General features: G+C 38.1%; 1 protein-coding gene and 1 pseudogene across 1 annotated transcript; one reads left to right on the forward strand and one right to left on the reverse strand.

Annotated features, from left to right (window-relative positions):
• Nucleotides 1–1,601, forward strand: part of LOC113105387 (phosphorylase b kinase regulatory subunit beta-like) — a 76,973-nt pseudogene extending 75,372 nt beyond the window's left edge.
• A 2,384-nt stretch (nt 1,602–3,985) lies between these two features.
• Nucleotides 3,986–6,576, reverse strand: LOC113106184 (type-1 angiotensin II receptor). Its single transcript, XM_026267857.1, has one exon. The coding sequence runs from the start codon at nt 6,467–6,469 to the stop codon at nt 5,513–5,515; it is 957 nt and encodes a 318-aa protein (XP_026123642.1). The 5' UTR covers nt 6,470–6,576; the 3' UTR covers nt 3,986–5,512.
• Between the last annotated feature and the right edge of the window lie 20,913 nt (nt 6,577–27,489).

Here is a 27,489-nt window from a genome sequence, read left to right on the forward strand (position 1 = left end):
TAGATAATTTCTGTCAATTATTTACATGGGTTTCCTTAAACGTCTGTTTTTCAATCAGATGGATTGTTCAAGCCATGAAACATGAGTCGAAGATTCGTGCTGGGGAAATGCCACCTCAGGACATCTACCAGATGTCCCCTATTGATGTCAAACAGTTCCTGCTGGATGTCCTCCAACCTCAACAGACTGGCAGGTGCAGGATGCCCACCATCTGCGTGTTAGTGTAGATGCTTGCCAAGTCTGAATCATCTGCTGTGTCCAATCGCAATAGTAGCGTTCAGTTTATCATCATTCGATTATTCCTAGTTTTCAATTGGGCAGCTGAGGTAAATTATCAAGTAAAAGACTAAGGTCTTCTGATAGTGCACTTGGAACACATTTCATTTTCTCACTCTATCTCACTATATTACTGTTTTTACTGTATTTTTGATCAAATAAATGCAGCCTTTTTGAGCATTAAAAAAAACATACTGACCTCAAATATGGAAAAAAAAAGAATCCTGCTCCAGAGCTAGTGTTCAAGGATTTCTCCATCGCAGCAGTTTTGAGGGTTAATTTTACACTTCTGTACTTTCATAGATCATGGCTCAATAGACGTCAGATCGATGGCTCCCTCAACTGCACTTCTCTCAATTTCTATGAGTGTGTTTGGCAAATCCTGGAGAGAACACGTAATGGCATCACGGTTGGAGGAAAACGTCTCCCTCGGGTAACTTTTCTAAATAATTTCAACATATTTTGGAAATCTTAAGCATAGTATTATTGAGGCTGAATAGAGAATAAATAATCGCATCATTAAATAATCATTTTAAATGTGCTTAAACATTTTGAGATGACCACTTTATACTTTCACTTTCTGCAGCCACCTACTCTATCAGATATGACCATGTATGAAATGAATTCTTCTTAGTTGGTGGAAGACACATTGAAGAACATTGTTTTGCTGAGTACATTGTGGAGGTGAGGCACAGTTTGTCCCTGCTACAGCTTTAACATGTTCTATAACACTAGGATTTGTAATCGGACATATCATTTGGCTGTTGTTTGTGTTTGTGTCTTTGCTAACCTGAATGCAGCTGTTGATGGTGGTGTCAATTGTGCTGAAAAGAAACAATATATAATTTCAGGATCTTGCTCACATTTGCATCGATTTTAAAAACCCAGTTTACGTACCACAGCTTATTGAGCAAGAACCATTCAACTTGGGTATGTAAAGAGAACCACATGCCTCATTTTAAATGATTAATTTAAGGTCAGTTTCCACTAACATCATCCAGTAAGTTACTGAACTAACTTCATGTTATTATTTCAGGATGTGGTTAAATAGTGTTCTAGGTGTTGTCGGGTATAAGTTTAAATGTGAAGATGTAAGCTGTTTTGCAAGTGTTTTTGAATTTTGCAAGCATCGATTGTTATGTATTGTGCACGTTGATCTTCACTTAATGTAGTTTGTTTGTCATTTTGAAACTTTTGTCAGTTTACCTCAGAGCTTCTGACTACTAGTTAATGTGTCATGTATCACCTGAAGGGCATGAAAAATGTTTTCACTATGTTCTTAAACAGCAGTTTCTCTCCATTATTACTGAAGAAATATATATATATATATTGAAAAATAAACTCTCCATGTTTTAACTTAATTGCAATTTTCTGTCTTTTTCTCTTTATCAACTACACTGAAAACTTCAAACGTTTTGACAGAAACATAAAAGATGTGATAGATAGGTATAGGGGGAAAACCCTGAGAAAAAGCTCAGCAGAAATCTTGTTTATCAGAGTGAGTGGGTGTTTGGACTTAGTTCCTTATTTATCATGCTGTCTACTGCCATCAGCCTCTGCTTAGTGTATGTCAGAGCGATCAGATGTCTCTGCAGTTCTCCTGAGGAATGAGTCTCAAACTCACAATATATTGAACACGGAGACCAGACTAAGAGACTGAAGAATCTGTATTTGCCCCTGAGGCCTTATAAAAGCTTTGAATGGAAACAAGATTACACACTGGTGTTTAAGGGCTGAACAAAGCTAAACTTCAAGTTCTTAAACCAAAATCTATCGAATGCAAGTATGGGAAGCTTGTTTTGCTGATTTCGGCAGATAATTAAAAAAAATGGCTGGCGCTTTTGAAGAATGTAATGCACTTCCTTTAGTCTTCATGCATTTTTTTCTGATTTGTATTATTAATCAATGCACCTTTACACCCAGTGGTGCAGTACCTATCCAAATTAATGTACACTTTTGCACGGTCATATTATGAATCAAGCCACCCACTTGAGAAAAGCAATAAAACCATTTTAAAACCCTCATAAAAGTTAACAGGCCCCTTAAAGTCACAGTGTGTGTGGGGTCTGAGGTCTGTCTTCAGTTGTCTCCTACTTAGTCCACATGAGGGTCACCTTTGCGTAGGTGACATTAGTGAAAAGGATCAATTGTAATTGTTAATCTTTGCATCACATGCATTGAGCTGACAATAACAGCTCTTTAGTATCTGATGGAAATTGCATGGTTATTAAATTTAATCTATGTATGAAAGAGACATACTCTAAGCATTCAAAATAGAAATATTGTGAAATATGGCAATTTAAAATTTCCTATTTGAATTTATTTGAAAATGTAATTTATTACTGATGAAAAAGCTAATTTTTCAGGAGTCATTACTCTAGTTTGTTATGTCACATGCTCCACACTCTTAAAAATAAGGGTGCTTAAAAGGTTCTCCGCAGCAATACCATGGGAGAACCATTTTTGGTTCCACAAAGAACCTTTTGTGAAACAAAGTCTCTTCAGATGTTAAAGGTCCTTTACAGAACCATTTAGACAAAAAAAAAAAAAAAAAAAGGCATAAAGCATCTTTGTTTTTAAGAGTAAAGAAACATTTCTTATCAGTATTTCTTAATTTGTTCAATTAATATTTTTTTTATTTGAGAAAGTTTATTGCTCTACTTTTCCTTACAAGAATTCCAATTTACTGTAATGTACCTGTGCAAATGGCTATAAATCTCAAATCAGTCAAATCATATTTTGTGCAGATTAATGTTTTTGTAAGAGCCATATTTCATATTCCAGAATTTATATTTTCACATTTTTATTATGTAACTTTGGTACAGTATTTGTTTTTTGTTAATAAGTTATTTACTGTTGAATATATTTACTTGGTTTATATTTGCTCTTACTGCGCATGTTCAGCGACGTCATTTTGGTAGTTGTGTGAAAAGATATTGACGCATATGCAGTAAGTTTAGACGAACGGAAGAACTCAAAGCTTTTGACCGTTTCATAATTGTTTTTCATATAGCATAAATTGGCTAACAAGTATCTCTTCAAATAAGTTGTTGAGAAGATATCGCTGAACAAGAGGATTATGCTGTATTTGAGAAATGTGATTCTTTATTGACTTGGAAGAATAAACCACGATGAAGGAAACTTCGAGACTTCGAGTGATGAATACAAATTAAGAAGAAACGCGTCAAAACTTGTGAAATAATTACAAAGATACTCACATGTCCCCCACAGTTTTTGTGGAAACACTGATACAGTGATTCTTTCAGGATTATTTGATGAAAAGAACAGTTCTGATTTAAAATAGAAAACTTTTGTAAAGCAGTGTATCTTAAGATTATTGAGCAATATATTGAACTGTCAGCAGTGTTGTATGTTTTTCCCACTACTTCATGAATAACTTACCAGTGGTGCAATGAATCCTCATTATAAACAAAGAATCTGTGCCACCTCTTTAATTTTATTTAAAAATCAATTGGCACTTGCTCTGGAAATCACTTAGTTTATAACTAGACAGCTATGCAATTCTGAGTCCCAAACCCTTCTCAGACATGTTTCTATCCTCAGGAGATGGTTTTCCTATAGATTTTTCTTTTATAAGCTATTCCCCATACTTCCTAGCTGTTGTCCATTTAGATTTCAGAGACCTCTTACAAAAGATAGGAGGAAGTGTTTCGCAGAACTGGGAATAGAAGAAAAAAAAAAAAATCTAAGAATGTGACGGCTTTTATTAATAATCTCAAACCATATCAGTCTTATTCAGTGTCTGCTGGGAAATACATGTGGTCTGATTGGAAACAGGAACAACATATACAAATACACAGAAGGAGCAACTCAGCTGATACTGTTGTACTCATGACAACAGCTCAGCTGTTTTTAAAATAGTGTTCTTTATAATAATAGGTAATTAATAGGTACTTTTTTCAACATTATTGCACACATGGCTTACAACTGAGCAAGCTACTGTACTTCCATTAGCTTGTACAGTACGAAATGCTAGCAGCAAATGCCTATACAGCTCTTTCAGTCCCTAAAAACAAAGGGATTTATGACTAATACATCAAATCACAAAACAATGCGTTTTCAAATAAAAAGCATCTTAAATTTATAATACTTAAAAGTAACAAAATGATTGATGAATAACAAAAATAGCATGCATCAAACATTACTTTTATTTATGCACTGCAGTTTAAAGTAATAATGTGATTCATAAAGATAATCAATTTGCATCACAGTGGTGATTAGATGCCATTAGAGATTGGTGTATCAGAATATCCAATATGGTTACGTTTCCTTGTTTTTCACATTAATTCATACAGTATGTTCATTATTATTTATTTTTCATATAGTTTTTATTACATTATATTCATATTAACGTTTTATCTTACTTGTGCCCAGTTACTCGAGTACGCATTTATATTCAGAATTCTAATTGTAGTCAAATTCCATTGACGTAGTATATTTCCTTCATTTGATATAATAGGTACATTTTGTCAACCTTAAGTGATGTTTGGACAGGATGTCTAAAACTTATTTTCTATATTTTATATGCAAGGATGTTTGCTAATTTATTTTATTATTCATTTATTTTATAAATTTTTAATGCCAAGAGTTGGTATTTGCAGGAAGATAGCTTTCTGCTAGAAGGATGTAAAACTACGAACGGTCTTCATTTCTTTTTATCTTACTTCTACGTAGTAGATTACCTAGTCCAGAACTAAATTCACCCTAGGTATAGGGGGAATATTTGACAACACTTATATAATGAAATTAATTTGAATTTTTTTTTATTTAGACACTAATATTCCATGATGCTGTAAGAGGATGGAATTCTAGTCTATACTGTAAATTGCTCCTAAAATTGGCTTCTTTACCTTTTTTCTCTTATTTCATGCTTTGAAGATCTCTATACTCAGACTTTAGTCTATTCTTCAGAATTTCAGCAGAATATATTCAGGTTGGATATTATTCATTTTAAATTTTCAGATTTTACATTGAATCATCTGTAATCATTATGGCTTATACTTACGATCATTGATCAGTGTAATAAAATATAATTTTACGGGCCGACTTTGCTAGGATCACTTCTCAGTGCATCAGAGATACGTTAAAGTAATAAACTCTACTAATTATCTTTCAAAAGTGCTATGCATTTAGTCTGAAATTCATCCAAATGCATTTTTAGAAGGTGCTTCTATCACTGTCCAGTTTCTACTGCATATGTTGATATGACAATCATTTAGTCCAAGTTGTTAGGCAAAGAGGCTTCTAGTGAGCTGTTCACTGCTCTGGAATGATCCCTCTCTAAATGTTGTGAGCTTTTAGTTACCCCAAGTTCCACTGGCCTTTTGCGTTTACGTAAACTCTTTGAGGAAAATGCATAGAGAAATGGATTCACACAACTGTTGATGAATGTAAGACATCCAGCAATGTCACCGATGAAAGATAGAACCGGCTCCGATTGTAAGAATGCTGCACAAATTTCCTCTAATTTTATTATTTGGTGTGGAGCCCAAAAGATGAAGAAAACTACGATAATCCTTGTGACAAGTTTAGTTGGTCTGTGTCTGTGACTGAATGATCCCTGTGTGGCTGTTTTGTATAGGCAATAATATGAAGTCAACATGACTGTGAAAGGAAGAAAAAATCCAAGCAGTGACTCCAGTAGAGCAACAATACGACTTGTTTCTGATTTGAGGATTCTTTCACACTCCATTTTGGATTCACCTTGAACGATCTCTTGTGTTAGTACACCAGGACAAGAGAAAAGCAGTGCCAGAGCCCAACAACTGATCAGCAGCGCTCTTTCTCTTCTGTTGCTCATTCTGGAACACAACTGTGGATGTCGAATCCGTAAACAGCGATACACACTCAGCATAGTTACTGTTATCACACCTGAGTATGCGCTGCAGTAGACGAGTGCCGCGAAGAACTTGCAGGTTACTTGGTCAATGTTCTCTAGCTCACTGTAGATCCACACAGGTAGGGTTATCAAACACAAGATGTCTGCAGCTGCCAGATTAAGCATCAGATGTACGGTGAAATTGTTCTTTTTGAAACGAAGAAGTATGTAAAGGATTACTGCAATATTACCAGGAACTCCAATCATGAAGCAAAGCCCCATCAGGCCACTGCTGACCAGGTAAGCTGTATTCCAGTCGGTGGAGTTTAAACTGGCGTCGGTGTGGTTCTCCATGGCACAGACACACTAGCATTGCCTTAAGACAAAGATCACCACTTTCACATTTGCACACTTATTTATAACTGATTTCATAATTTCCTGACATACACACCCACAGAGTTCTCTTGAATTTTTTTCTTTCATAATCTCATAGATCTACAGGAAGTTATGACTCTATCAATGTGAAATGTATAAAACACTGAGAAATTGTAAGGTGGTAAATAAAATATTACCATATTGTTATGAATTTCATCCACATAAACCACCTGTTCAAGCTTTACTTATAAGCACACACTGATTACCTACATATACTAAGTCTCAGATGTCACTCAGGTTAGCTGTTTATTACATTCATTAGGTATTGTAAAGGACCTTTTTAGTTTTTCCTTTTTTTTTTTTACAGTTATACATTGTGATAATGTTGAGATTAGTTTTTTCGTAGGTTGCAATGCTGGACATACATAAAATCATGTTACCTTCCTAATAATAAAAATCTCTTGCATCATTATAGGAGTGTCTCAAGTCATATCTGGGTGTATATATACATACATACATATATATATATATATATATATATATATATATATATATATATATATATAAAAGATTCAGTCCAGGACACCCCATTATCCACTTAATTCTTATAACTGCTGGTATGTTTGAGCTGTGGATTTGTGTACTGTTAAGACTCATGTCTATTAATATTGCCTCATTAAATAAATTTTGCCCTGACCACACTTTTGGATATAGCTTATTTTGGGTAAATTGGTCAGTAGTAATGTCAGAAGGCCGGCAGTACTTAGACTGTATGATGCTTACTGCAAACAATACAGCGGTATAAGATGGTGACAACACTGGTTAGATCTTGCAAAATCATACAAACTACTATTTGTGTTGCAACATGGGTGGTTTCCAAAGTAGCAGCATGTGTCTCATGTTACACATTGAAATGTGATCAGTCTTAGCAAAACATAGCAAGCTTTCCATCTCCTTGCAAGGTCTTTGACAGTAAAATGCTAGTGTTTATAGACATTTTCTGTTCCTGTTTTCTTAAGTGTACTACCTTAAAAATGTTGCTGCAATAATTATGAAAATATATCATGTGAATGTGAAGCTTATGTCATGCCGCACTGAGTTCTAGGAAACTGCTAGACTGGGAGGATCACACAATCATTCAGCTATTGAGTTTGAGTTTTTTCATGATTATTAAAAATCCATTGTTGTTATGCTGCATCGAGAATTGCAGTAGTAACTCAGATCATCTTTCTGAGAGAAAATTGGACAATGCAAAGGCAGCATAAAGAATTTTATTAAAAAATATTTGTTTTGTTATGCTGACTGAAAGTCTTGATAGCAATCTCTAAGTTAAGTGGTCTAAATATATGTATGTGACGAGTGGGGCGGGGCCGAGAGATGTGGGAACGAGCGAGGCCGGTAGAGTGATTGGGAAATCCGCGACACCTGCGCCCCACCGCCGGTCTCGAGTCCCACAGAGGAGATGGAAGGATATAAAACTGGAGTGACGACCGTGAAGGACGAGAGAGGACGAGGCCTGGGCCATTATTTTATGTTTGCTGTTTATTTTGTGCGCACCAGTCGTCCGTGAGGGGCTGGTGCACTGTTTTGTGTTTATTTTTTGTCATTAAAGTTTCATTTTGATTGTGCGCCGGTTCCCGCCTCCTTCTTCCGGATGAATAGGAAGTTTTTATTATCACAGTGGTGCCGAAACCCGGGAGAAGGAGGGACGCGCTGCTGAAGATCCCTCGCCGCTGTGGTGAATCCGCGGTGCCCTCGAGCTGGCGAGGAGTGTGCCGCCATGGACGCTCGAGGCGGTGGACTGGAGTGATTTGCCGGGGACGGGCGAGCTTGCTGCCGGCCGCCCGTGATGTGGAGGGGCGGTTGCCATCCGTGAGGGAGCGGAGGAGTCGGCGCCGTTCGCCAGGGGGCCGGAGCCTGCTGCCATCTGCCGGAACGGGGAGGAGCAGGGAACGGGGGACTCCTGCCGGCTGCCCAAATCCGGAGGAGCCGTCGCCGTCCACCGGGCAGCGGAGGAGTGTCGTGCCGTCCGCCGAGGGCCGTCCAGTGCCACCGCCAGGCACCGCGGAGGAGATCACCCAGCTGGTGGAGGGCCGAGCAGCAGTGCGTCTGGGAACCGGATTTGTTTTTTTTTCTTTTCTCTCTCCCCTCTCTCGTCCTGTGCCCCACCGCCGGTCTCGAGTCTCACAGAGGAGATGGAAGGATATAAAACTGGAGCGACGACCGTGAAGGACGAGAGAGGACCAGGCCTGGGCCATTATTTTATGTTAGCTTTTTATTTTGTGCGCACCAGTCGTCCGTGAGGGGCTGGTGCGCTGTTTTGTGTTTATTTTTGTCATTAGACCCCTCCGCCACTGGTTGACCAGTGGGAACAGCCTGATGTGATGGTTGTGCAGGAACATCCATAGTATCCCCATGATTGTGAAAACAGGAATCTGAGGCACTTGTAGAAAGCACATCAAACTCTGAATGATGAGAAAAACAAGGGGAATCAAGGGGAATCAATGTTCAGAATCCTTGATTTTGATACCGTCAGATACCGTCATAGACAGCGAACTTTCCTCAACATGTGACTGTATATCACCTAATGATTTGGCCTTCTTAGACGGGAGGGAAGCACCTGCTGCTGATGCCCTGCGTTCCCGAGTGCGCGAACGGACTACATATAACTGCCTGAGTTTCACAGTTGAATTAGGGTCTAACTCGGCAAGACAGAGCTGCCGTTCCGACATAGGCAAAAGGCTGCAGTGCATGCACGGGTCCGTGAGAGCCTCTCGCAGATGTTGAATACCCAAACATGACGGACAAATGTCATGACCGTCGTCAGCGAGAAGATGATTAGGGCAAAGCTTGCAAGCCAGTGGGAAACCAGTGGCGATCGAGCTGTGAGCCATAATTACTCATTAATAACACCCTCGAATAGCACCGTATGGTTAAGTTTAGCGGGATGAAAAAAAATTACACAAATAAAATAAAACAATTACCTCGGATGAACTGACAGGTAATTCCACAAATATCTCATGTAAAAAAGTGTCTAAAATGTCCAGCGGATTGAACGGAGGAACATTCGAGGAAATAAAAACTGAGACCCTTAACTAACGTTAGGTATGGGAAAAAAACACAAGATACCAGATTGCACAAGTGTTATCGACGAAGTAATAACTCACCAGGCACTGTAATTTAATCCAAATCCTTGGAATGTCGTAGACCTTGTGAGGACGAATCTCACTGCTCAGAAAGCTGCACTTGACAGTGTGAATAATCAATCAATACAACCTATCTCAAGCAAGCGAGAAAGTGAAAGAGGAAGATTTCTGAGCTACTGTAGCCTATAACCTCCAGGGCTCAGCATACGTCACGCCACGTGACTTTGTTAGTATATTCTCTCGACCTACCTAGCTGGCGCTGCGATAATCTATAGTGTTAACACTGCCTCTGGCGGTCAGTAAGAATGAAACTGAACAACTGTTTTATTACAGGGATAGCTGGACGCTATTGTCCATATTAGGAGTTTCCTGTTATGACTTTCTGCGTGAGAGCGCCCTCCGGCTTTGAGTGTGAATGAAACACACACTGCAGGAGAGTTTAGCAGTCCGTGATGTTAATTTCGCCTTCTCGGTCCGAAACAAACATCAGGCCATGCGCAGACTATCCTGTCTATTTGAGTTTAAATCTATATTTATTCGAACCAGCTCTTGAAAACCTCTATAGACGGTGTCATCGGGCCCACGCGCCTGGACCTAAGTTAACTTCCGGTCTGTGTTGTGTCTATCGTTCTGGCTGTGGTGCCTTCTACAAACGCAGTTAAAGTTAAGGTGATTAGTAGACGGAAGTTGGGCTCAGGTGGTTGTGGTGCGGGATGTGTTTCCCATACATCTATTTATTTTTGGAGACTCGCCACAATTTTAAAACTGATCGATTTTCGAAAAGGCTTTGTTGAATAAACATGAGTAACGTTACATACTGCACGTTTAATAATAATAATTCCTTACATTTATATATTTAAATGTCAAAACGAGGCACAGGTGTTTTTATATCGCTGTATTTCTGAAGGAAGACTTGCATGTTATATGCCTGATAAAGCAATGTGTGAGCGTACCAGCTCTGCTTTGTTTACAGCTGTTACTGGGGAAACCTCTATTTCTCGCGCTTTATGTCTATGCTTTAAAACATCTCCTGCTTTTATTGATTCTATTTGGAAGTCTACCGGAAGTTAAGTTAGGTCCACAACAGTAACGTGTGTTTATGTTGTTGCCGTTGAAACCGTCTATACAAACACACTTGACCGAGAAAGTGCGGGGGGCGAAGTTCCGTGATGATAAAAGTGTCTCTCTGTGTGTGTGTGTGGGGGGTGTTGGTCCGTCCCCCTGAGGATAATGTTCATTCTGCTTACTGCCCATAGGTGTGAAGTATAATAACTGATATTACGTAGAAGAAAAGCAAAGGGAAAGGTGCCACCTGTTTATATAATTAAAAATACACAACTAATTGCATATTACACAGATATGTTATGAATGCATTTCTTTCATTTAGTATTAGAAAGTAAGGAACACAATGTTTAAGCCTTACACATAAGAGTCTCAGTTTATTAACATGCTCTAAATTAGTGCACATGACATCAGTGTCATACACACTTCCTTTAATCACCAACTCGAGATGAAAAATCATTTGTGCCAAAATGACACACAGACTTATTATAGCACTGGTATATATAGCAGGTATTATTCTGGATGCTGAGTGTGAAGTTATTTGAAGGAGCATTTCTTCAAAAAGCTGCAAGCCAGAATCAGCTATAACAAACAGTATGTTTTGAACACCACTTGTTGTGACATTATCAGGCACTCAATATTATCAATACTCAATTATATATTGTGACATTCAAATAGCTTAAATAACTATTATATAATATAACTATTAACTATAAATTAATTATGTAATTTATTTCAGTGATGCGCAGATTAATTTTCAGCATCATTACTCCAATCTTAAGAAATCTTTCCAATATGCTGATTTGCTGCTCAAGAGACATTTCTGATGATTATTAATATTGAAAAACATTTAAGTTCTTTAATATATTCAGAAACCATGATATACAACCATTCAAATTTTTGATGTGTGTGTGTTATTAAAAAGAAATGACTGTTTTCATTCATTATACAGGCATTACATTGATAGAAGTAAAATATAAAATTTATATTTCAAATAAATTATGTTTTTTGAACTTTCTGTTCATCAAAGAATCACAAAAATGTTTCCAGGAAATGTTAAGCAGCAAAAACTATTTATTTTATTTTAATAAGAACCATTATTGATAACTGAGTACCAAAAAAAGAAAAAAAAAAAGAAAGAAAATACAGTATTAAATCTGCATGTTGGAATAATTTCTGAAGGATAGTGAACTGAAGAATGCAGTAATGATGGTGAAAATATATATAAAACAGAAAATAGTTAACATTGTAATAATATTTCACAATATTAATTTTAAATTTATATTGTAAAAAAAACTAGGTAAAACTAGATGTAGGACAATTTAAACAGTTTTGACAAAATGATATGGGAGTTTTTCGACATACCCTAACTGTCATGAAGCGGAATGCAAACAACTAGAAAAGACAAGCATTTGAGATTAAAAAAGTATATAAAAGTTTTTTTTTTAATGACCAAGGTTTCACTAAATTAAGACCCTTCTTCATTGGCTGGGATCGTGTAGAGCCCTCTGAAACTGCACTGAAGCTGCAATTTGGACCTTCTCCCAGTGAACCCCCCCAGCCAGCAATGACATGTGGGGCCCAAATGGGTTAACTGCGGATTCCATGGTTACTGTGTGGGCATGGGCTTTGCCTGGGTGAAATCAGTGGTTCCCATGTAGGTTTTGTAGTATGAGTCCTACATAGGAAGCCCATATGAGTTGATTACATGGGCCCCATAAAGGACAGGCATGGGCCAATTGGACATGGGTTTGATCTGGGAACACTGTTATGAGCCAAAGTCATTTGTTGGTTGTTTCCATTCTGCCCTCTTGTGTTCTCTGTGCATGTTTGTTTCAGATGAGCGGTTCCTGGAGATAATTAATTGGAGGCTGCGATTGGTTCTCCTCTTCACCTGATCCAGATATAAGGACTGCCCCAAACACTCAATCGAGGCCATGATTGTGCCATCGCGTGTGACTCCATAGTTTGCTGTTTGCCTTGTTATTATTGTTTGTTTGAATTTTAGAGTGTTTTACCAGAGAGATAGTGTGTTGGTGTATAAGATTGCGATTGTGTTCTGTGATAATTATATTGTATTGTTTTTTCTTTCCTTAAATTCGGTGATATTCCCGGTTAACTTGACCTAAGCCTGATTGACTACGATTTTGGATTCTGATTGTAAATTGTTTGCTGTTAACGTGTGTGTGTGTGTGTGTGTGTGTGTATGTATATATATATATATATATATATATAATATCTCTCTCTCTCTCTCTCTCTCTCTCTCTCTCTCTCTCTCTCTCTCTTGTAAACATTTTGTTGATCTTAGTTTTTGTTAAGTTGAGGGACGTAGGGGGTTAGACGCCATTTTATTTTGATATCACTTTTCACATTGTTTTGGGTTTAGGGAGTCAGGTAAGTTGAATCTGTATTTTATTTCTTTTGGTTTCTTTAATTTTGATTTAGGAAGTGTAGAGGGTTAACAGAGGATTTTTGTTTGTTATTTTGGCCTTGTCTGCCCTTGACGCTAAGTCCCATCTTGTAAACAAATTATTGTTTATTCAACCTCTCTCTGGTTCAGACTCTCTTCCTCTTCCTGTTACGGCTGACCCCTAGCGGTCGTAACAGAAATTGGGGGCTCGTCTTAAAAAGGAGTTTTTCTCCACAAACCAATTGGAGTTTTGTGGTCGCATGTTTGCGAAAAACAAATTCATGAAATTTGCTTTGTTTTTTTGTTTGGCTAGTGGTTTTCACTTTAAGGGGGAGGGAATTCAGTATGTCCTCTACATTTGAATTGGAAAAGTTTGCAATTCAGCGTACTGCTGAACAATTGGATATTTGTCGCAAAGATGATCTGTTTTCAGTTGCTGATTTATATCAAATTAAAGTTCCTCGTGGTGCAGTGAAGCGTGAGATCAGGGATGTGATCTAGAAGCATTTGGTGGAAAATGGAGTTTTGCGAGAGGTGAGTGAAGCGGGTGTTGCAGGTCAGTTGCCAATTTCCATGGGTAAGGGGGCGGAGCATCCCAAACCCGAGGAGATGGCCAGCATGGATCCCGTCGATCTCCCTTTTCCAAGCGATCCTCGGTTGGCAATCAAACTAAAAGAGTTAGAGTTGGAGTTGAGCAGGCAACAATATCAAAGTCAGCTGCTGCATGTTCGCACAGTTGAGCTTGAAACTAAGTGAGCAATCAAGCTCAAAGAATTGGAGCTTGAGCTCAAAACCAAATCACCTGTTCTCCCCTCAGCTGCTGATGCGCCTAGTGTGAGCGGGTCTGTGTCGTCACCCATCAGTGCTTCCACTCCAGGTCCCATTCCTGCACCTCGACGCAACCCACAAGTAAGTCAACCGGAATTTGATGTTAGCCGCCAAATTGCACTAGTACCACTGTTTCGAGAAAGTGAGGTTGACACTTATTTCACTGTGTTTGAGCGAATCGCTGCCACATTAAAATGGCCACGTAATGTTTGGTCACTGTTGTTGCAGTGTAAACTCATTGATAAAGCCCAAGAAGTCTGATCCGCGTTAACACTTGAGCAGAGCTTGGATTCTGATGTAATGAAGAATTCCGTTTTGCGTGCTTATGAGCTAGTTCCTGAAGCATACCGGCAATAGTTCTGCAAGCTTGTGAAAATCCCTAGCCAAAGGTTTGTTGAATTTGCGAGAGACAAAGCTAATTTATTTGATAAGTGGTGTGCTGTGAACAAGGTAGACACGTTTGAACAGCTTAAAGGGTTATTGCTGTTGGAGGAGTTTAAGAGTTGTTTACCAGAGAAAATTGTGCAGAAAGTCTCATCTCTTTCTGAGGCTGCCGTTTTTTTCTGACGAATTTGTACTTACGCATAAAATAGTGTTTTCACCCACAAAGCGTAATTTCCCTGATCGAGTTCATACTTCTAAAGATGCCACAGTGGCACCAAAGAACATTTCGAGTGCAGACAGTAATGAGTACCGTGAGTGCTTTTATTGTCATGAGGTTGGGCACCTCATCGCTAATTGTCCCACCTTGAAACGCAAGGTCAGTAGAAAAGAAAACCCTTCGAAAAGTGTTGCGTTGATCGAAAGAAAGGTTTTCTAATCTGAACAAAATGTGTCTTTAAATTCAGTGGAAACCTATACCTGTATTAGGTGAACCGTTTGAGCGAATTCTGATTGACTGTGTAGGACCGTTGCCCAAAACTAAGTCTGGAAATTCTTATCTAGTAACGTTAATGTGTGTGTCAACTAGGTTTCCTGAGACAATACCGCTACGTTCCCTCAAAGCTAATGCAATTATCAAGGCAATTGTAAAGTTCTGCACTACTTTTGGAATGCCAAAATACATTCAGTCTGACCAAGGTACCAATTTTATGTCCAAAGTGTTTGCAAAGGTAATGAAACCGTTAAACATCAAACATCAGGTGCCCAGTGCATACCACCCTCAGTCACAAGGTGCTATTGAATGTTTTCATCAAAACTTAAAGTCGATACTCCAAACCTTTTGCGTGGAACATGAAAAAGAATAGGATGAACACATCCCGCTTTTGTTATTTGCAGTACGTAATACCACTCAAGCATCACTTGGATATAGTCCCTCTGAGTTAAGTTTTGGACACACTGTTCGTGGTCCATTGAAAATTTTGCAAGAGCAAATTCTTTCATCTAGCCGTTCGTCTTCAACTACCAATGTATTGGATTATGTCAGTGCGTTCCACGAACGCTTGCATACGGTGTGGAAGTTGGCAAAACAATCGCTCAGTTCTGTGCAAAGCCAAATGAAATCTCACATGGACTCACTGGACTATTACGTAAATCAGTCTCATTTAAGTGGTCTTGTGAATGTCAGTCCGCCTTTGAAGTCTTGAAAACTTTGCTTTGTAGTGCCCCTGTGCTCGCTGCCCCCTGTTTTGAAAAAACATTTTTGATGGAAGTGGACGCTAGTGGTACCGGTGCTGGAGCCGTCCTTCTTCAAACAGATGCAGCTGGTTTGAATCACCCTATAAGTTTCTTTTCGAAAAAGTTCCACAAACATCAGATTAACTACAGTACTATAGAAAAAGAAGCCCTTGCCTTAATTCTCGCTCTTCAAAACTTTGAGGTCTATGTTGGCTCCAGTTCGAAACCAGTTATGGTTTATACAGACCATAACCCTCTTGTATTTCTTCAACGGATGTCAAATGCTAATCATCGTCTTATGCGCTGATCGCTAATCTGTCAAAGTTACAATTTGGTGATCTGTCATAAAAAGGGCATTGAAAATGTGATTGCTGATTCACTGTCTCGTGTTAATCTGTAAAACAGGATGTTTTATTTTGTGGGTGGGGGTGTTATGAGCCAAAGTCATTTGTTGGTTGTTTCCATTCTGCCCTCTTGTGTTCTCTGTGCATGTTTGTTTCAGATGAGCGGTTCCTGGAGATAATTAATTGGAGGCTGCGATTGGTTCTCCTCTTCACCTGATCCAGATATAAGGACTGCCCCAAACACTCAATCGAGGCCATGATTGTGCCATCGCGTGTGACTCCATAGTTTGCTGTTTGCCTTGTTATTATTGTTTGTTTGAATTTTTGAGTGTCTTACCAGAGAGATAGTGTGTTGGTGTATAAGATTGCGATTGTGTTCTGTGATAATTATATTGTATAGTTTTTTCTTTGCTTAAATTCTGTGATATTCCCGGTTAACTTGAGCTAAACCTGATTGACTACGATTTTGGATTCTGATTGTAAATTGTTTGCTGTTAACTTGTATGTGTATATATGTATGTATGTATGTATATGTGTGTATATATATATATATATATATATCTCTTGTAAACATTTTGTTGATCTTAGTTTTTGTTAAGTTGAGGGACGTAGGGGGTTAGACGCCTTTTTATTTTGATATCACTTTTCACATTGTTTTGGGTTTAGGGAGTCAGGTAAGTTGAATCTGTATTTTATTTCTTTTGGTTTCTTTAATTTTGATTTAGGAAGTGTAGAGGGTTAACAGAGGATTTTTGTTTGTTATTTTGGCCTTGTCTGCCCCTAAGTCCCAACTTGTAAGTAAATTATTGTTTATTCAACCTCTCTCTGGTTCAGACTCTCTTCCTTTTCCTGTTACGGCTGACCCCTAGCGGTCGTAACAACACATATATGGGTCTTGAATGGCATATTTATGGGCCAAGTGGGCATGGGTTTGAATTGGGAACACATATATGGGTCTTGAATGGCATATTTATGGTCCAAGTGGGCATAGGTTTGAACTGGGAATGCATATATGGGTCCTGCATATAATTTATATGGTCCAAGTGGCCATGGGTTTGAACTGGGAACACATATATGGATCCTGCATGGCATATTTGTTGGCATGGGTTTGAACTGGGAATGCATATATGGGTCCTGCATATAATTTATATGGTCCAAGTGGCCATGGGTTTGAACTGGGAACACATACATGGGTCCTGCATGGCAGAGGCGCAAATTATCTATGTAGGCCTATTAAGTTATGCAATTACTTACTGTACAAGTTTTAGTAACTTGTAGTAACTCTGCATGTAGGCTAATCAAGCATGTTGAGATTGAGTAATTGTAACTCAATACATATCAAGTCACGCTAGTCACCAAAGAACAAACATCACATACATGTAGATCTTTTGCCAAAACAATCCATAAGTAATTTTTGTTAGTCGTGCAGAAAATTAAAAATGTAACTTCCCAAAAATGTAAAAAAACATCAAAATAGGTCAAAGTTTACGCTGTGTTGAATTATGCTGATTAGTGGACTCTCAGAAAGGTTGCAGGCCTACCGTAACACTTCTAATAATAGTCCAGTCCCAGCCGCCTGTCCCTTGGGGCAGAAACACATATTTAGACAACTAGGGATGTTCGATATTATTGGCCGATATTGGCTTTAAAATTCAATGTCAGTAAATATTGGTATCAGTTTAAAGATCCTTACAGAGCCCACTTTTAGCCCATAGTGGCATTCACGATTGAATCCTGGTGAAACCACTATAAACCACTTCGACCTCTGACATAAATAGCAATTGTAAGTCGCTTTGGAATGAATGAAGCTCAATGAATAAATGTAATATAAATGTAAACCCCTTTAGGCAGGTGGGGCCCAAATGGGTCTGACATCCCACATAACACCCTTATAGATCACTTTTAAAGCCCATCTGGGCATCCACGGCTGGATCCTGGGTGCAAACCCACTTTAGACTGTAGCAGAAATGACTCGAACCAGACAAATTAAAGAGTTGATCAGGGCTGTGTTTGAAACACGAGCCGAATTCCTCAGGAAGTCATAAATCAGTTCTAGTGCCACAAGTCCCAAGCAAGATGACCAACCAACTTTTTCACAGAACAGCTTTCAACATTAACACCACTAGAACTATTGTTGAGAATTTCAATTCGGACAAGAGATTGTCAAATTTGTTGTTCGTATTTGATAGGCAACACCGGACATCACGTGTAAACCCATGAGAGTACTACACGAGATCCATTGACCCCCCCCCCCCCCCACCTAGCAGAACCACACTGAAATTCCTAAGGGGGGAGGGGCCTTTGAACCTCTGGTCTCCACAGAAATCTTTGTCAGATAATGACAAAGAAACTGTCTTTTGTACATATATATGGACCAAAATGAACTCCAAAAGGACTTCTAAATGAATATCAGTCCATCGCTTAACCCCATATTCATTTATATGTAACCCACACATTTGACTATCATGTTATAATCACTTATTGTGTATGTCTTTTAATAACTATGGGATAGCTTAAGGATAGATATTCATGACTAGTATCTATGTAATCGAATCTGCTTTCTTGAAATAGTCCTGACCATCAGTTATTTGTCAAATGTATCATATTCTTGTTATAGGAATCATGTCCAAAATTAGACCCTGCAAGAGCGGGAAAATTCGGACCACATGCTTGGTAAGATAACATGATTTATGATTCCCCCGAGCCAAGACGATATCTGATTGGTCAAGACAACATTTGAGGTGTGGCCAACAGGCCAGTTTAAATACTTAGGACACCATAAAATCTTGCTTTTTAGTCTCTAGCTATGCTTCTGCTACTAGTCATGCCAGCTTTTAGTTCTAGCCTTGCTTTTGCTATCATTCATGCCTGCTTTTAGCTTTTAGATTTGCTTCTTAGCTTTAGCTTTTAGCCATGCTGTTTGTCATCACTGTTCTTTGAGCGCGGTTCCAGCATGCTTCAGCCTGCACGCCTGCTACTACTTAGCCACAATGAGAAGAAACACAACCTAGTCTCGTGAAACTTTATTTATTTTCTTTTCCGTTTGAGAGTTTTGTGTTCTGAGTTAAGTTTTGTAATGTCGAGTCTCCGACGTCTGACCTCGGGTGCCCGTTCAACTTCAACCAGCCACACAACTACATCTTCAGCCAACGCCCAACCACGGACTTCCCTAGACGTCACTTCAACGACTATCAGCGACATCAACAACAAAGGGAACACAGGCAATGTACCTTCAGACATCTGTGCTGGTGTATCTAAAATAGTTTTAACTTCATTGAGGAACTCAACTCGAGGGTTAATTAAGTGATTGATGGCTGTTCATGTCTATGCAATTTCACATATTGCTGTAAACTTGGGATTCCACATTTCCATTCTCTTAAACTCATCTTTTCCTAACTTTCGATCTTCCTGCAACTTTTGTGAATGTGTCCGTGCGTGCGTTTATGTGTTAGATTAGTTTATATGTCTTAGATTTATCTAATAAAGCCTTAATCATATTGAAAAGAGAAGTATCTTGTGTTTTGTGCTTACAAGTTAATGCCTTAAACTGGCGATCTTGTTACTGTGCTAATTGATAGTGTTTTCACTATACTTTGGATATTAATATCCAACGCAGATTGGATGTTAAACGGCTCGTTCAGTGAATCGCAGGGCATCTCAATGATCAGCTGTGAAATAGTGATTCTGTTCAAATTCCCTTTAAAATCCTGAATGATTCCCTTTGAGCTAAATTTACCTGTTTCCCTTACAAGACCCATGTGGGGCCCAGATGAGTCTGACATGAATTGCCCAATTAAGACCCATGCAGTACACTTACAGATTCCACTTTTAGTACGTCTGGGCTTCCACGGCTTGCCCCAATATGGATCCCAGGTGTAATCCCATAACGGGGCCCACATTTGCCGCCCATGAAGCCACATGTCATTGCTGGCTGGGCCACTCAATTAAAAAAAAAACCTTGGAATGTTTTCCTCAAAAATAAGGAAATTTTAATTCAGAAGTGAACTAATCCTTTAAGAGTTATTACTTAAACATTAATATTGCTAGCTCATCACTATAATTAGCCTACCACACAACAATCTTAAGTTCCCTTAAGTTAAATTAAGTCATTATTAAGTCGTTATGAGTCATTTTCTCCTGATAACCCCGAAAAGGGGTTAAATTACAATTTCAGTTTAAATCATACAGATAAGATCAATACATCAATCGAATCTGTAAAGGGTCTATTTTTTTGGATACAGACACAATAACAACAAAACTTTGTGAACTTATAAAATAAAGATAACAAGGTGTGTCTGCAGCCTTTGTCTGCGCTGATCTTCATTTACAAACACGTCATTAAAATGAACTGTAACTCAGTGAAGTGTAAACAGTGCAGCCGAAAACATATATTCTGTGATAAAGTAATCCATATGAAAACAACGCGATGTCTGTTTTTCACGTCTCCCTACATTATAGAGCATCACAGTCCCGCCCACAGCCCGAGAGAGCTCTGGTGCCGGAAGTAAATTTCCCATTCATTTCTCCCATTGACTTTCGGAAAAATCCGTATCTAAAGAGTTTTAGAGCATGTGTGAGGATAACCAGCTATGGCTGAACTCATAAGCATATAACATACCATTTCGAGTGAAAAAATTAAGAGAAAATCCAAAAAAAGTCAAAGGTACAAGACTGTGTACATATTTTCATTTCGAGCGCAGGAACTACTTATCCCATAAACCACCACGCCTCATTGAATTTGACTGAAGCCACAACCGCGAACGAGGCAACGAGCCTTTTGAGCGACTTCCAAATCTGATGACGGCCACTCGTGCGAACGTTTTCCTCCAGTGAATTTTATTTTATATAGTGAATGTAGTGAATTTACAATCGTGTAAATAAATAGTGTTTTATATAGGTATTGTGTATTGATTTTTATATTTATCATCGTGTATTTTATATATTGTGTGCGCGTGTGAAAGTGGTTTACAATAACGTCAGCAACATGGTGCAGTGCTTTGTACCTGACTGCAATCACCGCTCAGTCGTCAATACATGTCGTTGCCATTACACAAATATTCAGTAAATGCACAAAAAGGTATGCCTAGGCTAAATATTGTTTTGACAGTGGCATTATAAAATGCTTGATATGACTCATACCATATGAAGGCTACAGTAACCTAAGTTACCAACCTCCCTGCAAAACTCTCATGGAAGCCAAGGAGATCATGATTGCACTGATAAGTCTACCGTGCAAAAACGCAACACAGGTTTTTATTTTATTTTATTTTTTTATTAATGATCTTCAGTCTTCACAGACCTTCGCAGGGTTTAACCAGACGGTCACATGAGCTCAACCTACTGTCTATGGCTCCACCAATCAGATGCAACACTGTGGGATTGTGGGATTGTTCAGGATTGTGGGTAATGAAGTACTTAGCCAAGACATCGCGAATAAAATGCATTTTTATAAAAACAAGGTTAGTTCCCCATGATCCTTTTGCATTTATACGAGCATATACTATTGCTTAGTACAGCCGTAGCTGGTTTTTAGTCTACCATGTATGGTTATGTTTTTATGGCTTATACCCCAAATGTCAATGCAGAAATTGCATTGAATTTTTACTTCCGGCACCAGCTGTGGGCGGGACTGTGATGCTCTATATCTAATGTGACCACGCCCCCGCGCTGAACGCGCTATTCAGATTCAAACTGAAGCGCGCGGCTTGAATACGCCCACACAACAGAAGACAACGCAGCAAGACTGTTCTTCAAGTTTTTATTTAAATGTTTGCTTCGCAAATAAGAATAAGACATAATTCACTCCAAAAAGATGTGATGTGATTGAGGATTTGAGAAATGGATTTCCTCAGAAAAAAAGAATGAAGCACTTTATTCAGCATAGATCATAAACACGAGTAAAGCACTATTCGGACGGGACTAGTTTTCTAAACTACGTTTGAGTTTCGATTCTTACCATCTGACGTCTGTGATTTTCATGTACCAATTCGGACGGGACTAACATCTCCCTCGCTGAGTCCCAATTCGCCTACTTATACTACGACCTAAAAGTATGTACTTTTTGTGAGGAAAAAGTAAATACTTTTGAGTGTGTACCAAAAGAGTATGCACGTTCTGGGACATACTTCGATGACGTCATGCAACGTGAACGACAACGTGGTTGCCTAGTTTCATTCATTCTTTATGTCCAATAAAATTTTATTTACTATTCCCATCTTTTTCTCTCATCGTTTTTTTTCCACAATACATTTTACAATGTGTTCTTCTACCAAGTTGAGGAGTGAAGAAGCAGGGCGGCGTCGTCGTAGAACCAGAAGCAGGTCGTTTGTGAGGCGGCTGGTTCTGACTATCATGTGCAATGTGCGTAACGAGATAAAATATAACTTTAATTAGGGTTAAACATTTGAATTCTTACACTTAAAAGCTGAGGGCGCATCTCCGCTGCTGCATCCGGCTGCCATGTTTACATCACCGCAAAGCCATCGCAAAGCTCCTCCCTCCCGGACGCAATGGGTTGTGGGCAATATTAGCACTTAGAGTGTGCATTGATCTGCACTTCGAATTCTAACCGGAAATAGTAAACCATGCGGGTATCTTTGGAATACTCTTTTCAACATACTACGATTTGGGATGTACTAATTCTAGTTTCGCATACTATTTAGGACGGATAGTATGCGAATTGGGACTCAGCATGTGTTTATTACAGAGGTGGGAGGGTCTGATTTGTGCATCTGGGCGTCACAGAGATCACGTGCTCTGTGCGTGCATTGCATTCATTCAGAATGATTGCCTTAGTATTATTGCACAATAAATACTAAATGGCTAGTATAACAAGCCATAGTATAACAAGCCATGTTAATGTGTGGTTAATGTGTGTCGTTTTTTTTTTATTAAATGTAATCAAAACATTATGTAACTGAGTACATAAATGACCGTGAGTAATTTTACCTGATGCTGATGTTACAATAGCCGGTATTAACAGTTTACGTCAGCCGCTAAGCAAATATATCGAACATCCGCGCGGTAAGAGCATCTACGGTAATTCACGTTGGCCAAAACACACAAGGAAACGCGTTGTGAAATAAAATATCACCGGCAATCACAGACAATCGCATTCGGACGGGATTAGTTTTCTCAGAGGATCACTGAGTTTGCTGAAAAACAGTAGGTAATTTGCTCTAGAATTATCACAGAGGTTGTGTGAGAAAAACACAGACGTGGCAGATTCGGACGGGATTAAAATCACCAAGTACGTCTGTGAAACGCAGATTTCTCTAACGACCCCCTGTAAAACTAGTCCCGTCCGAATAGGGCTTAAGTCTCTTTTTATTTGTACTAGTTTTCACATAACGTGTAAACATTTTACTACTTAGACTTTTTCCAAAGACGTTTTACAAACTATAATTCCTGACTAAATGTATAATCAGGCCTAGAATATGTTCAACCATTATGTCCATTTCTTTGATGTCTTGTATGTTGACTGCTTATTAGACTAACTTATCCTTTCAGTTTGTAATTTGTAAACAAACATAAATTTGATAATATGGTGACTCTTTAAACATTTGTTTTAATCACATATTTGTTCCCTGGTCAGGCAAGTAAAACTCTCTTTCACTTGTCCATTTAGCAAAGGAATAATTTCAAGCCCTGGTTGTAACACAATTTAGCATCCCCTTACATAAAACTGAAAACTTTCATATTGCATAAATTATTATTATTTTTTTTTTTGGTAGTTTAAAGTCAAAAGAAGTGTGGGTAAAATGGGCCCTATGCAGTTTCTGGATACACCAAGCCTGTGATCCATTGAGAAAATTCATACAGTACATACTCAATCTCACACACAAATTTACACGTTTTTTTTTTTTTGTTTTGTTAGATCTATGTGTTCTGTTGGCCTACTGTACCTCAGTACACTGGAGTTGAGTGTTTTTAGTAAGCATACTGTTTGTTCCAGTAGACTAATTTACACACAGATGCACACACTCCTCCATCAAATCAGAAGTTGATTTGAACTGTAGTCAGTCATAAAAATTACATTGTTTTGTATTGTTTGTTTTGATTGTTTCAATAAACCTTATGGCATGACACCCTATACACAAAGTATTTTAAAAGGAGAAAAAATAATTGTGTAAATAATATGTAATATGTAATCCATAAAAGCAACTGTTATCTGATTATGAGTATTTTAAAATGCAATATCCTAAGTACTTAATTTTTGGAAACTGATTATGTAGATTATGGATACAGATTACATGTAGTCATTTACTACCCAGCACTATCTAAATTACTCGGTAAAGAACATCTGATACTGTAAAGGGAACATTGACTGTAACCTGTCTGCAATAGTATATTTTTAAATAGTTTGTTACATCTTGACAGGATATTTAAAAGAAAAAAGGAAACTAGCTTCAACTGATCTCAAAGGTAGATTAACATTTTCTGCTTTATGAAGAAAGATCTATTTGGCAGAAGTGGGAGATGAGAGATACAGAGATGCAACGTCAGTACACTGATGACAAGTTTATTTTTGTCTTGTACTTCCTCAGAACATAGTTTATTTACATTGCTATATTTACTATACAGAGACTCTGATTTCCACATATAACAATAGAAATCTGTTGTGTGATTATTCTGATTCTGTAACATTGGCTGTTTTAGATTGTAGAAATCTATTTAATATGTTTATAAGATATGTTGTAACACATCTTACTGCGTTTGAATAGAAGAGGTTTTGATGGCCTTCTACATTACCCATGGTTACCTGTATAGAAACGGCTACGAAAACTAGGATGTCTTTGCTGCCATCTAGTGGATGCTAACCACATTAGCTATGCTAGCAGACTAAATTCCAGAAAGTATTTTTTCCACTTTAAATGTTTAAAATAATATACAATAACATGCGATGAGGCCTAGTTTTATATCAATGACCGACTAAAAAAGCTTTATCCTATATGAGGCATATATGTTGACATCATATGATCAAATCAACTTCATTTGTCCAGGCGGTAACCTTTCTGTGATAAGACACTTTTAGTTGCAAAATAAACTATTAATGGGTGACAAATAGGCCTATGCCTAAAGACTTTGTACAATGACACTGCGTCCCCTTGGAATTATAAGGTTCTATCTTTCATTTTTGTCAAAACTGAGTTATTCACATATTCCTATTCTGTGACAATTTATTTACATTGTGATGTTTTATTTTAAGTTGTGTACATTTTGGGATTTTTTATTGAAAAAACAAAAAGGTTCTATCTACAGAAGCCTATGGAACACAAAAAACTTTAAAGCTCAATATCTCAAAACTACTCAGAACGCAGATAGAACCTTATAATTCCAAGGGGACGACTGGTAACAATAATGATTTTGTTTTGCCTGATGAAGTCCAAGATCATTGTTGCATCAGCCACTGAAAATGACTTAAAAGTAACTATTAGAGGCAGAAGAGCATCTCAGACACTTCATTGTGGAGGTCAGCTATATTTATTATAATAATTGGAATTTTATATCACATTCTTGTGTGCTTATTGCAGTCCTATGCTATCATATTCAGTTAGAACATTCAAGAGGTTATAAATGAAAGATTCCACATATATTATGGCAAAGTTTGGCTTATACTATATAACAACAACAGTGCCAGTTATTGTCTGGCACCAAATCGATTATTTCAAATAAGTTGCTTTCACCTGAGAAGGTTGCTATAGCAACAGTGAGCCACTGCTGCTTTCCCTATAGGATCAGTATCAGATGTCACATTGAAATTGTTACAAAACAACGATTTATTATTTTATTGTAGCTGTAAAAACAAGGTATTGTGTAATATCACTACTAATCCAAATGAACTAAATCCAAACCGCTGTGGGATAGTGTACCATTTTGTGCTGATTTGTACTAATTTTAGTTTATTTTGGTTATATAATCAAACACAGTAACATTGCTCACAGGACAACACAAAATATTGTCTATATGCTGTTTGGACATCAGCTTTCTTTGGAATATCTTTCCTGTTCCAAGGAAAATCATACAGGTTTGGAAAAACTTAAGGGTAAAACAAAATAGAGACATTGTTTTCTTTGTACTATAAAGATAGTACAGATATTAATGTTGTGCTATTATAGTAAGCTAATAAATAATTGAATAATTAATAAATTAATATATATATTTTTTTATTAAAACAGTTGTAAAACAGTTGTTTCAATAATTGCACCTTTAAACTTCCTTATGCTCAATCATTAGAAAATGGCAATAGTAACACCGAGGTCATGGGTTTGATTCCCAGGGAATGTATGAAATGATAAAATGTGAACCTTAGATATAATATAAGTCACTTTGCAACTTTTCATCCAGAATCCAGATTGATTGCTTAACATTTCCATTACATTTTGTGATGGGTAGGTAAAAATGTCTGTTCACAGATGAGAATGACTTCTCTGTCCCTTTGTTTGTACTGAAAATTCATTTTTGTTGATGTAAAGTCTTTGAAGCCACAGAATAGAGGAAGGCATTCACACAGCTGTTAATAAAAGGAAGACTTCCTGCAGTGTCACCTGTAGAACTTTTAATCTCATGGAGTTCAGATGAAAAAAAAAAAATACAATTCCTGGTGGTGACGATTTGAAAACCAGTTCAAAAATGTGAATAATTTGGTGTGGAGCATAAAAGAATAAGGAAGATTACCATAATCAGGGTCACCAGTTTGGCCAATCTTTGTCTGTGGCTGAACACTCTCTGTGTCACCTTTTGATGTCCGCAACAGTAAGCTTGTACTCCTCTGAATACAAGATCATGCCACAAGATTTCTTGGATTTACTTTGAACAATATCCTGTGTAAGTACACCAGGACAAGAGAAAAGCAGTGCCAGAGCCCAACAACTGATCAGCAGCGCTCTTTCTCTTCTCTTGCTCATTCTGGAGCACAATGGTGGATGTCAGATTTGTAAACAATGATACAAACTCAGCATATTTACTGTTATCACACTTGAGTATGCTCTGCAGTAGACCAGTGCTGTGAAGAACTTACATGATGACTGACCGATACTCCAGCTGTAGAGTTGGTTGTAGATCATTACAGGCAGGGTTATCAAATATAAAATGTCTGCAGCGGCCAGGTTCAGCATCAGATGCTCGTTGCTGTTTACATTCACGTTACATTCACATTAAATTTCCAACACAAGGTAAAAACATTTTGGATTTTGTTTACACCACCCAGTAAGGAGCTTACAAACCCTTCCCATCCCCCACCTCGGTGCCTCAGACCACATCACTGTCATGCTAATGCCTGCATCCAGACCACTCGTTAAAGCTGCCAAACCAGTTCACAAACAGAAAGAAGTGTGGCCGGAAGGGTCGTCAGATGCTCTTCAAGACTGATTTGACACCACTGACTTGAATATGTTTAAGGAGGCGGCCAAATACAATAACAACACAGACTTCCAAGAGTACTCAGAGACTGTCACTGCCTACATCAACAAGTGTATTGATGATGTAACAGTCACAAAGACCATCACTGTGTGGGCCAACCAGAAGCTGTGGATGACAGGGGAGGTCTACAGACTCCTGAAGGCTTAGAACGCTGCCTTCAGAGCTGGAGAT

The sequence above is a fragment of the Carassius auratus genome, chromosome 7 (genome assembly GCF_003368295.1).
Source record: "Carassius auratus strain Wakin chromosome 7, ASM336829v1, whole genome shotgun sequence".
NCBI lineage: Eukaryota > Metazoa > Chordata > Actinopteri > Cypriniformes > Cyprinidae > Carassius > Carassius auratus.